Raw genomic sequence first — 12,927 nt, 5'->3', positions numbered from 1 at the left:
TAAATGATGGTCCATATATGGTTGACGAAATAAGGTGGTTAATTTTGAATTGTATCTCGACCTTTGTCTCTATAATTGACCGAACAATGTAACATAACTAAATTACCGTTTTCCAATTTATTTTAGCAATTTTTTTACTGGTTTTCATCCTTCAAATGACTAAATATGTTCATTTTATATGGTTTTACGATCAAACCATAATACAAACACAAAAACTATGATATAAAAGATGAGAATTGCAAGTACGTTGACATTTCGTGTAAAATTAAATTATGTTATAATTACATGTAAAATATAGTATCTATCTAAAATGACAGTTATAAACTACATTTTTTTTATGTGCATTTAACTTTTATTTAATATCTATATTGGCATGGAATAGATGTTCACTGTACATTTGCAAAAACACCGTCTTCCAAGTTGTAAAACATTTTTTAACTTTCCAAGTAGTTTAATTTGTGTGGTTCCAATAAGATTTTGATAATTTCAAAATTTTGATTTATATATATGATTATACGAATAGAACAAGCATTGGTTGGATGAATCTGACCTATTGAAAAATGTCCTTGAGAGCTTCCTAAAAAAATCAGCTTTAAATTAAAACATTGTGCCAATTGGAACGAATGGTAATGGAACTGAGCAAAAATGTAATTGCAATCCCAAAAAGATGAAACAAGTATGAGCATCAAATATAGGCCTAAAAAACATGTCTAGTGTGGTCCTTTGTAACAAAGGCAAGTACCATATATAAACCCTAGAAAGAAATGCATATGGGATTGTGAAAAACATTCAAGTCCTGAAAATATTATTGCAAAACCATCTAGATACAACCACAAAAACAGAAGGATATGGCTTCGTGACAAAACAGACACGACTCCAAGCAAAGTTCAACAAATTCCAACATCAACAAACATCAAGGGAAAAACAAAAATAAGTAGTGTATTATTAAATCTGAATATTATAATAACCAACCACCTAGGCATGAATGTTCAATACTAGTAAAATACCAGCCAGCATACCATACCATACCTTTTTCTTGACACTAGCTGTGTATCCTTTCTTGCCAATTGCCAATATAATGATGTTGAGTAAGACCCCACCCAAACCAACCTCAACCTCTAGAGAGAGACTAATAAATCCATAACAACAAAATCTACTCTGTTGTGGGGTTCCGGATAATATATATATAGCAGCAACAACTCTACTTGGACCAGACACATTTAAACTGCAAAACAAGTCAACAATAATTAATATCAAACTCTGTCACTTTTGCATGCCAAGCTTAAAAAGGATGGAAGTTGATCGAGACAAGGGCCTAGCCATATAAAACTATAGAAGATGAAGGGATGTTTAGTTTGTAGAATGTATCTGTCAAAGGAAATACGCGTTTGGTTCGCAGGAAATGGATGGAATTTAATCACAGATCCAACGATGAAAAAATGGAACAATGTGTTGGTGTTTTGATGGGTTTATGAGAGGGCAATTTGGTCTTTTAAAGAAAATATTAACGGGTTTTCAGTTCTTATCAACCAGTAAAGTAGAAATGATGAAATCCCTCAAAAATGGATTTCAAAGGAATCTCTTGGATTGGAATTACTCAATTGGCAACCAAACATGCCACTGAACGGAATTTGAGATTCAACTGGAATCCAGGAACCAAACACGTAAACTTAAAACATGCTCTCAGTAGATAATAAAATAAATAGCAAAGAATTTAAATGAATATCTGTGGCAAGGTAAGGTTTTTGTATTGCCATAAACTTATCTCATGTTATCAATGTCATTCAAGACAAAATTGAGGACTGATTCTAAGTTTCTACCCAAATGGAATCCAGTAATTACAATCACGCCCTCACCATGTAGCAAGACATACAAGGACCACGAGAAATAAAAGTTATAATTGCAAGCACAAATTAAAAAGGGAAAAGAAAATAAACTGCTAGATCAAAACAGGCGCAAAGTGGTTTGGTTGTCTTTAGCAAAAGGGTTAAATGCAAGAAATAGCAACATACCTTTATTAATGCGTTTATCATAGCATCTTACTTTCATTTTTCTTCCTATTACAGCATTGTACTTCACAAAATCTACCCAATTATAGTAACCGCATTCATTCATATACACAAAGCATTTTCACTTTCACTGCTACAATGGGGTAGGATGTTTTAAAGTCTAATATAACCTAATAGGAAAAAAGATTTTTCAAGTAGAAGAAAGTACAATACTGTAATAGAGATAAATGGAAGTAGGATGCTATATGGAAAGAGTAATATACCTGAAGAAGCGAGGCTGGCAAGATTGTCAGGGAAAGTTTTGAAATCATCTGATCTGAGCTGGAGAACACAATAAACCAGAAGCATCTGATCCCACCACCGCAAGGTCACAAACAGTACAAAGCTGTCCTTCCTGAGAAACAACAAAGTGGGAACTACAGTATGGACACAACACATCCTTCTGCCCCCTGTATATCGGGACATAAGTGGCCCCACAAACAACAAACGGATTTCTAAAATCATAATTCAACTGTGTGGAATCCTTCATGTTTCTCTCAGCAGCCTGCATAACTGAACGGGCAGTTTTTGTCTGGTTTTCAGCAGTTGGGTTGGTCTCCAAGAGCCTCCTTGCAAAGTTGGAAGCAGTAATGAGATTACCCGCCTTGTAGCACACAGTCATAGCATTCATCAGTGCAAGTCTTAAATGTGGGAGCTGGAGGTTACAGTGAGTGAAGTATGCAGCTAGCTCCTGTTGGCGAAGAGGGTTGTCTTTTAACTCTCTCCTTTTGAGTTCCATTTGTAGACCAAGAACATACTCTTTGACTATAATGATCAATTCTTTGACTTCATCGACTTCTCGCCTTGACTCGACAACAATCAGGGGAATGGTATGAAGAATACCCAGGAAAAGACGCAAGGCTTCAGTGAATTTACCAGTAGTAGTGGCTTTGTAGCCAGCTTTGAGTTTTTCTTCTAACTGAGAGAAATTGAACACGAGTGCAGGTGGGGCCCGGACGTTAGGGCTTGCTGACTCACTCCAGCCACGCTCGATGGCCAATGAGATCAATGGAGCCGAAGAGAAAGCACGCAGGAAAGTATGACTCCCCATGTGAAGATCAAGAAACAATGATTTCAAAGGTGTGAAGTTCTTTATGCCAAGCTGGCGGCTGAGCAACCGCATGGCGGTGTCGAAGTTCCCGGCCGCCGCGTGTTCAGCTGCAAGAGATGATTTCTGGACCCAAATCTGGCTGACGGGCATACCGGCGGTGGGGGCCACAAACACAGAAGAACGGGTGGCAGAGGTGGCGGCTTTCGGGGTTTCGATGTCTGGAAGTATAAGGTCTTCAAGACCCCAACCACCCTCTTCATTTTCTTCAGGTGCCTCGTCATCATCCAACACCACAGTGACATCACCATTCTGAATGTTGTCTTCATCCCCAATCTCCAAACCATCGCCCCAATCAGCATCAGCAGCATCTTCATATTCTTCATTTCCACCCCTTCCAACATTATCAAGACCACCCTCAAAGATTCCTTTCATGACCCTTAGTAACGGCCAGTCACCGCCACATAGGACAGGGGTTGGGGGCATCAAAAGTTGACTGGACCTGCCACTTGGCAAAGAAGGGACATTACCTTCAAGTTTGACAGCAAGTTCCTCTACAATATCGGTCAACCCATGGGTCTGAGCTGTAGCATATGCTAGTGGTAAATGACCCGCATTTATCAAAATCTTGATTCTTTCTTGAACATCACCCAAGTACAACGCGTTATGGAATTGTCCCATAACATCATTTTTCACCTCAGCGATTTTCATCATTTTGGACAATTTATCCAAGTTTCCTGTTATTAAATACAAGAAAGACAGCCTCTCAAAGTTTTTCGTCCTTTGGTATGCATATTCAACAATTCCAGAATTGCCCTGACGAAGGGCCTCAACACCCAATCTATACCAGTGATCTTTCTCATCAATCTCTTTAGCAGAAGCAACAGCTATCTGAATGTTTCCACTTTCAAGTGCTAAATTGAAACGAGTTCTTTCATCCTTCACGAAATGAAGCGCGACTTCTGGGAAACCTTTTTGTTGAAGGTAAGCAATCATGGCTTGCCCACATAGCTCTGAGTTCCTTATCATGCTCATCACATGATCATATCTCTTTTTCAGAAGAGACAGCTTGAAGATATATTCAGTAGAATCGATAACTATTGGGCGGTTTTTCCCATCTCGATCCAAGCAAAAGATTGTGTTCCCGAATATTTTCGTGATGTAAACCGGAACATCAAGTGTCCTAATGATTCCACTGTCTCCATTAGGCAAACAGTACTTGATATGGGTTAGTGTTGTGTATATGAAAACACCATTATCATCCCATGAACCACTCTTGACACGGATTGTTTCATGAAGGGTGCACCGGTGAGCAAGTTTCTTATCAGCTATTATTATCGAATGTTTGCTAAGTAAAGCAACACTCTCCATGTCGTTTGACCAAACAACATACCTTACAAAAGATGTTTGAAGGTCCCCAAGAACCAGTCTCTGTTGAAGGTCAAAGATGAATACTCTGTCTTCTGCCCTGCAAAGTAGGTTGCCTGTACCCGCATAGAATATAGCATCTGTGACAACAGGAAGGGCGCTTTTCTTCACGATTTCATTCTTCAAGTTCTTCACTAACACTTGATTGGTGCTTTTTTCAAGAACTGCAAATCTGTTGCGAGCTACAAAAACTGCAGACCCCCCGACACCACGTTTTGCCTCTTGAACTGTATCGCCTCGACTGAAACTATCTTTAGGAACAATGTAGAGTTCGTAGGACCCGCCATCTACTTCTGAACATATTAGAATCGCGTTTTCTGTAGGGCTGTAAGAGAGGGTTCTAGGGCCCTGGTTTAAGGTGGTAGAACCAGGCCTACGGATTGGGAGGATTTGAGTGTCTTTTTGAGAAGAGTACTCATAGAACCGAAGAAAACGGTCTTTTATGAAGTAGAGGGAATCACCACTAACAGAGAAAGCAGGGCGTTCTCTTTCCAGCTTGAAAACAATCATGCCACTATCATGGCCAGCTGCTAGAAGATTCATTTCAGGATGACAGCCGAGTATCCAGAATCTGTCGTGTTCCCTGCGGAATGTTTGAAGGCCAGTTCTTTTTGTGGCATCCCAGACACGTATGCTTTTGTCCTCTGAGTTTGATACTATGATGTCTTGTCTTGCGTGGAAAAGAACACATGATACATTGTTCATGTGACCTCTCAATGTGTCTACTTCCCAAGCTTTGGTATCTGAAAGATAAAGTTGATAAGTGAGATTTGTGATCCCGAAGTATCTTGGTGATAATGTATGACACAAGAAGAGATGGAAATTTAAAGCATATTAACAAATGAACTACCCTGTAAAGACACCATACCATTCATGCGCCAGATCTTCACTTGGCGATCATCAGCTCCAGAAACAATAAGAGGAAGAGTGGGATGGAATGATGCCCAATTGACTCCACGATCATGGCCCTCCAAGACATACTTCACAACAGCATCAACTCCTCCAAAGAAATCTGTATTCATTTGACTGAGGCGGAGGATATCATCAGCAGGGGAAACTGTTTTCTTTTTCAGAGCACCAATGTCCCAAACTCGAACAGTCTGATCTAATGATGCTGACACAACAAGGTCCTCCTTGGGATGGAACAAAGCACACATTACATAATGGTTGTGTCCAGTCAAAACAGAAATACAAGTACGGGATTGCCAGTTCCATATCCGGATAGTTTGATCATCACTAGCACTAACAATCCAGGGGTTCTCATGGTGAAATTGAACAGTCCGGATATAATCAAGATGGCCAAGAAGCGTGAATAAACACCGATGCAGTTTGTAGTTCCATACTTTGATCTTGTAATCATCGCCTGCATATACAAAAGGAATGCCTAAATATTCTTACACGCATACATAAGGCTACGAACTAACCAATATAAAGAAGACCTAAGCATAAGTTTAATATGCACAGAGAAAACAGAACAAGATGGTTCTGATTTTCCAAGATAGGTTAATTTCCGTAATAAACAGCAACTGCTAATATGCATTGCATCAAATCTAATGTACATGACCAGATCCAAATCATTTCCATGTTACTCTGAATCTGAACATTGCAACAAAACAGTTTCATGTGTCCCAAATCGCACAGATGTGAAGTTCAGATCATCATTACTAGAGCACAGGCTTAAACAGATTTCCATAGCTTTAAACTGGTGGACTAATGGTTATGGACAGATCAGTTCCATGAACACAAAAAGCTCTAAATCTACTAAATAGAGATAATGTGCCACACAAATAACAAGCTTCTAATAGATCATCATTACCTAACATTATATCCTGAATATATCAGCTAATCAATAAAAAAACCTTAGATTCGGAAGCATTTCAGGTATATCAATGCAATTGAAATCCAACAAACCTCCCGAAACGAACAGAGGCTGTGATTGATGAAAGTGTACGCCACGAACAGGGCCATCATGCTCGTCAAAACGATCAATGAGAGTGCCCATCCTGTAATCCCATAGCTGGATCACACCACTGTGAAGACTAGCCAAGATCCATGGCCTTTTGCTGTGGAAACTCAGACCTTTAACTCTATTACTCTTCGTCTCAAACTTCGTCAACATCTTCGCTCCGTTTCGTCCCCAACCTCTAATCAATCGATTAAACAAATCAAGTAACTCACAATTCAATCGTATCGCAACTTCATAAACAACAAAAAAGAAACCTAGATTCTGTAGGTGCGTGATAATTACCTTAGATCTGAGAATTAAATGCTGCTAATTCGATAAATGATTCGATCGATCGATCCGATGTGATGTTAAAGAGTAGTATACTTGTGATCAGAAGGCATTTGGGAGAGGAGAGGCAGAGAAAGAGAAGGAGAAAGAGTTGCCCGGGATCGATCCACTGTGTGTTAAAAAACAGTGTGTTAGATCTGAGAGGATGTGAAGATCGGTTTTGTAAAATAAACATGACCATGGCCCATCGGTGCGGTGCGTGTACGGTAATTGTCCAAAGGAATAAAAAAAAAATAAGTTTATATTAAAATTTTATTTTGTACTGTCTTCTTTTTTTCTCAAATTTGATACTATGTTTTTTAATTTTTATAATTTTGACCATTTGACCGATCAACCCGGTTACTGACGCGATATGATTACATGTCAGTTTTGATGACGTGACATGTTGATTTGTCAAAATTGAATTTTTTTTTCTCACAAAAGACACTAAGGTGCTGTTTGTTTGTCTGAAGCCAAAATATTTGCAGTCTGCGAACCATATCTGCAAGCCTTTATAGCAGAAGAGGTGGATCAAATGTCTACAGTCTGCAATAAGAAGTCTATTTGTTTTTTAATGTCTGCAGGCTGCTCAAATAAACTTAATTTTAAATAAATTGATTTTACAAACTTACAATAGTTTTTCAACACATATACATCTTGATTTCATGTCATAAACATAAACAAAAAGTCATTTTCACAACAAAATAAATAAATAAATAAATAAAAACAGCACATATACAACATGATTTCACATTTTCAGCAAAAAAACCACAAATAAACACCATTATTTCATAATTTCAGCAATAAAAAAAACATATAAACATCATTATTTCGCATTTATATATATATATATATATATATATATATATATATATATATATATATATATATATATATATATATGTGTGTGTGTGTGAACATCATTATTTGACATTTTCAGCACAAAACAATACATAAACATCATTATTTCAGCAAAAAATAGCATATAAACATCAACATTTCAAATTTCCAACAAGATACATCAAGAAATGTTGTGTTTCAGCAACTTTTAATGCAAAATTAAACAAGAAATGCTACTTTCATGAATGTTTTCAGATTTTCAGCAAGATTAAACAACTAATTTCAATAAAATGGAGAGTTTTGCAGCAAAAAATAATCTTCAATTTCATATTAAAACAAGAAAAAAAATCAGAAATAGGAGAAATTTTCTGACCTGTTTGTTTGAGTTTTAACTGAGAATCCGGCAAGTGGTCTATCGGAGTCGGTGGTCTGATGGATCCGGTGGTGCGCCTGAAGAAGACTGGCGATGGAGGGGTTGTCGATTTTGAGGATACGATCGATTTGAAGCACCGAGAAGCTATCGATCGGAGAGGAGGTTGCAAGGGTGGCGCGGGCGGCGGTTCTGATCGAATGAGGAATGACGAAAGCTAGTGCTGGAGCGAGGCAAGAACGAACGAAGACCGGTGGGAGGCTTCGAGGGTGGGAAGTCGATGAATGGAGGCGCCGATAGAACAAAAGCGTGTTTTTTTGGGGTTAAAAAGACTTCGCAGACCTTAGAAGATGACAGTCCATGTCTGTGTGGTGAAGACCTCGCACATACGTTTTTAGATATGTGCACTTCGAAAAAACAAACACACTACGAGGTTAGATGTCTGCGCATGGTTTGCGCAGCGCAGACAAAAGTAATTTCGCAGACCTGCAACCAAAAAACAAACAGCCCCTAAGTTTTCATTTTTTTGATTTTGACATTAAGTTTAATTTTTTTTCTTTCAATTTTGACACTCTGCTTTTTTGTTCCAAATCGAACATCATTTTTTTCAAATTTTGTTCAATTTAACCATTTTCCATTTAAAACCGTATAAATATATTTTTTTATTACATTTTAAACCGTATAAATAATATTTTTTTCGTTTAAAAACCACATTTTTATACAAATAAAAGGTTTTTTTTTTACATTCAAAGCATAACTTTATGCATAAACATGCATTAGTTATATCATAAGAACCAAACTAACCATAAGTTTCGAATAAGATGTAAAAATTTTACGGGTTGCATACCTGACCTTTGAACCTTGATCGATGACCTCTGGACATTGATCGACTATACACCTCAAAATCTCCAAACTTATTTTAAAGTTGCATATTTAATATAAAATATGATTTTTATATAACTAATACATATTTATACACAAATTTTATGGTTTGATTATTAAAAAAAATATATTTATACAAAATATGGTTTTTAAATGAAGAAAAATGTATTTATATGGTTTAAAATGTAATAAAAAAATATTTTCACGGTTTCAAATGGAAAATGGTTAACATTGAACAAAATTGAAAAAAAAATGATGTTCGATTTTGAACAAAAAACTGAGTGCAAAAAATGAAAGAAAAAATTAAACTTAGTGTCAAAATGTAAAAAAAAAAAAATGAAAACTTAGTGTCTTTTCTCAGCTTGCACACATGATTGCGATTAACTGCATCCTCAAATCCCTTTGGTTGGTTCATGTAGATCTCCAGATCCAATTCTTCATGCAAGAAAGCATTCTTCACATCCATCTGCCATATTTTCCAGTCTTTACTAGCTGCAAGTGCTAGCAACACTCATACAGTATTATCTTCGCCACTGGACTAAATGTTTCATCATAATCCAGTCCATATTGTTGTGAGAACCCTCGAGCCACCAAACAAGCCTTGTATCTTTCAATTGATCCATCTGGGCGACGCTTTATTTTATAAACCCACTTGCAGAAAATGAGTTTTATATCTCTTGGTCTTGGTACTAGTTCCCAAATTTGATTCTGCTCTAAGGCTGTAACTTTTTCTTCCATTGCATTCTGCCAAACTTTATTCTTAAATGCTTCTTCATACATATTCGGCTCTTTAACATCGTCTTCTAAAATGGCCGAATTAGCATACGTGGGATTTGGCTTTCGGATTCTTTTCGTCCTTCGAAGTTGTGGAGGTGGCGTCTCCCTTTCACCAGCGTTAATTGTTTGAGTTACTTATTGCTCATTGACATTAGTGTCGCTTGGATCTTCAGGTGCATCAATACTTGACCAAATGTGTGCAGTTTGTTCCCCTATCTTTTGTTTTAAAATTTCTTCAATATTTTTCGAGTCTGGTAAGACTTTCTTCCTTGAGGACCATCATGAAGATGTTTCATCGAACACTACATCTCTTGAAGTGTAGCATCTTCCACTTGTTGGATCACAACACCTCCACCCTTGTCTTTGATTGTCATATCCAAGAAATATACACCTGGCCGCTTTCTTGTCAAACTTACTATGTAAATAACTAGGCACAAATACGTAGCAAACACAGCCAAATACTCGGAAATAGCTAACAGTAGGCTTCATGTTCCATGGTGTCTCAAATGGTGAGATGAAACCTAACCTTGGTTGGGGAAGTTTATTGATCACATGGGCATCTGTTTGCATTGCTTCAACCCAAAATCTTCCCGGGACATTCTTTGCGTGTAGCATGCTTCGACAAATTTCTGCAAGATGTCGATTCTTTCTCTCAGCTACACCATTTTGTTAAGGTGTGTTGGCACATGTGAATTTATGTGTAGGTGCTATAAGAAAGAAGGAAACTGACACAGGGTGTGACAACCGAAGAAAATACATCACCGACCGCCAATAGAAATATTGGAAATAGACAGATGTAATAGGCTAAAAGTATAAAATTTGTCTAAATATAATGAAAGCACACTATTACGTCTTCCCATATACGCGAAAATACGATTAAATTAGCCAAAAACTAAAATTAGGCACGCAAAAAGTTGCGCCATTATATATAAATAATAATATATTCGGAAAGTAAACGTCAATGCGATTCCAAAAATAAAAATTTTCGTAAAAATCTGACTTCGTATGGAGAAGTTATGATTTTTCTAAGTTTTAAAAATCAACCGTGCATAGAAATGTGTGTCGTAATTAACGAAATAGAAATTGGTTGAGTTTTAGCTAAAGTAATAAAAAGGAAAAAATCGTAGTACTCCTCGATATATCTCCAACGAGACAAACAACGCCAAAAACGGAATCCGTATGAGAAAGCTATGATTTTTTAAAAATCATTTAGAGTATCCCCTAGAAGAAAATGAGCTAAAAATAAAGTTGGAATTAGCTAAACAATCTAAATAAAAGTTGTAATAGTCGTCGATACCTACATGTGGATATAAAAAACGCCGGAAATATAACTCGCATGCAGAAGATAGGTTGCTTATTAGCATAAGTAATCTAAACGAAAGTTGTAGTAATCGTAGAAGCGAAAACATGCATATAAAGAACGCCTAAATATTACTTTGTATTTGTACGAGGAAGCTGTGATTTTTTGAAGTTTCAGTACAACAGTATGCGACAGAGAAACCGAAATTAAAATTGGTTGATTTTTAGGCAAAACAATCTAAACAACAGTTGAAGATCTCGTGAATAGGAATTCGTCAATATAAAGATAGTCGAGAGCAAAATTCATATGAGAAAGTTATGATTTTTATACGGATTTTACCAGTCTAAGCCCTATAAAAATATAACTATAAAAATATGATTTTTTTGAAAAAATTGAAATTAAAATTCGAGAGCACGACGCGCCTAGCTTCTAGAAGGGAGACGTGGACCATAGGAAAAGAGACACGTAGCAGCAAAGCGATGGACTTGAGTGGCCTTAGGGTGCGACACACATGGGTATAGGATGCGGTGCGTAGGGCCGATCCATTGTTTTTTACTACCCGGGGCGAGATTATATGTTAACTGACTATTATGCCCTTTATCTAGTTTTTTGAAACGATTGGCTGAGAATGAGTTATACAGTAACATATTATTTGTTTGGTTACATATGATCATTTGAAAATAGCATTTATTGTGTAACCGTGTAACTAAATCCTAGAATTGGATCAATGAGAAATAGAATCATTCTTGAAAGAATATTATTACATTTATTATTATTTTTTTATGAATTCAAAATTCAAAATGTCTTAGGGGTAGTTTGGACATTTTGTTTATATTTATTTAAGGAAACAAAATAATGAATTTTAGATTTTTAGGAAACAAATTTATTATTGTTATTTACATTAAAAAAATTATTTCTTTAAGAATCATTTTGGTTAGAATATAAAAATTAAAATCGTAAATTTATGACTCTTATGAAGAATGTAAGCATTCTTTAAAAATAAAAGATATGCTAGTAAAAATGAAAAATAATTACAATTCATAATTTATAAACTTTCTTTTAACAATTAAAATAAACTACATATTTCTCAAAAGAATTACATAAAAAAATCCTACAGTTCCACTGCTTGAATCGATGCATATGCTTCTTCCCCGAATTTACTAGTCGTTCGTCAATAATTTGTCATATTTTTTGGTAAGTTTATACAAAAACGATTATAATGTGCATGAACACATGATCTTTCTTCTTTCTTTTATGATATATTCTCATAAGAATTGAATGTGGTGTAGGTAGTTGATGCCTTGATGGTCAATAGACAGAGGTGGAGATGACAAGTGGTGTTGATGATAATGTCCATGAACACACGATTTTTTTCTGAAATCAAAATAATTTCACACGATACATAAATACATATAAACACCAAAAATTAAAAATTCAGAAAAAATTCAGAAAAACTAAAGAAACTTTAGAATATACTAATTATTACATATCCACGTCGTAGAATTCTACTTCAAAAGTTGTGAAACAAAAAACATTCTTTACCTTACACTTAAACAAATCGCAAATTGTAGCAAATACTATGTATTACTTCTTAATTCGCAAACTCTCTTTTGCCTCATCCATTTCCCAGTTGGTTCCACTGCTACCATCTTTAACATAGAAATAAATATGAATGTGAAAATGATTCTCATGTTATTCTTACAAATAGTAATTAAGAATAAATAAATAATATGACTTTGTTAATCAATCTAGTATTTTTAACAACTCCTCATTTTAACAAAAAGATTTACTCATTGAAAGCCAATTTTATAGAGATTGAAGAAAAACCATTACTCATCAAGAATGAAACTACTTTTAGTCTTGTTCATATTCTATTATTTAAGCATGATTCTTGTTTATCATATTAAAAAGTACTTTTGCTCATGTTATTCTTCAAGAATATCAGTTAAAGTTCATCCACAT

General features: G+C 35.8%; 2 protein-coding genes across 2 annotated transcripts; both read right to left on the bottom strand.

The window, feature by feature from the left end:
- Nucleotides 1-776: 776 nt before the first annotated feature.
- Nucleotides 777-6,969, bottom strand: LOC145163404 (coatomer subunit alpha-1-like). The gene is made up of 5 exons (XM_079082265.1): nucleotides 6,773-6,969; nucleotides 6,436-6,668; nucleotides 5,393-5,887; nucleotides 2,273-5,267; nucleotides 777-1,225 (listed from the first exon to the last, which is right to left on the bottom strand). The coding sequence occupies exons 2-4, from the start codon at nucleotides 6,641-6,643 to the stop codon at nucleotides 2,317-2,319; spliced, it is 3,654 nt and encodes a 1,217-aa protein (XP_078938391.1). The 5' UTR covers nucleotides 6,644-6,668; nucleotides 6,773-6,969; the 3' UTR covers nucleotides 777-1,225; nucleotides 2,273-2,316.
- A 2,420-nt stretch (nucleotides 6,970-9,389) lies between these two features.
- On the bottom strand, nucleotides 9,390-10,039 carry LOC145112519 (putative mitochondrial protein AtMg00820). The gene is made up of 2 exons (XM_079048676.1): nucleotides 9,972-10,039; nucleotides 9,390-9,771 (listed from the first exon to the last, which is right to left on the bottom strand). Exons 1-2 carry the CDS (start codon nucleotides 10,037-10,039, stop codon nucleotides 9,390-9,392), a joined length of 450 nt encoding a protein of 149 aa, XP_078904802.1.
- Nucleotides 10,040-12,927: the final 2,888 nt, after the last annotated feature.

This window comes from Lactuca virosa, chromosome 1 (genome assembly GCF_052849685.1).
Source record: "Lactuca virosa cultivar CGN04683 chromosome 1, Lactuca_virosa_CGN04683_v6, whole genome shotgun sequence".
Lineage (NCBI taxonomy): Eukaryota > Viridiplantae > Streptophyta > Magnoliopsida > Asterales > Asteraceae > Lactuca > Lactuca virosa.
This window is presented reverse-complemented; position numbering and strand designations above follow the sequence as displayed.

Bases quoted from the DNA above. Each gene is read 5' to 3' on its own strand.
- LOC145163404 (XM_079082265.1), bottom strand. From the start codon at position 6,643: ATGTTGACGAAGTTTGAGACGAAGAGTAATAGAGTTAAAGGTCTGAGT. The intron at 5,888-6,435 runs GTTTGTTGGATT...TTGTATATGCAG, and splicing joins GCCTCTGTTCGTTTCGGGAG to GCGATGATTACAAGATCAAA. The intron at 5,268-5,392 runs GTATGGTGTCTT...TTTATCTTTCAG, and splicing joins GAAGATCTGGCGCATGAATG to ATACCAAAGCTTGGGAAGTA.
- LOC145112519 (XM_079048676.1), bottom strand. From the start codon at position 10,039: ATGACAATCAAAGACAAGGGTGGAGGTGTTGTGATCCAACAAGTGGAA. The intron at 9,772-9,971 runs GTAGTGTTCGAT...CGCTGGTGAAAG, and splicing joins GATGCTACACTTCAAGAGAT to GGAGACGCCACCTCCACAAC.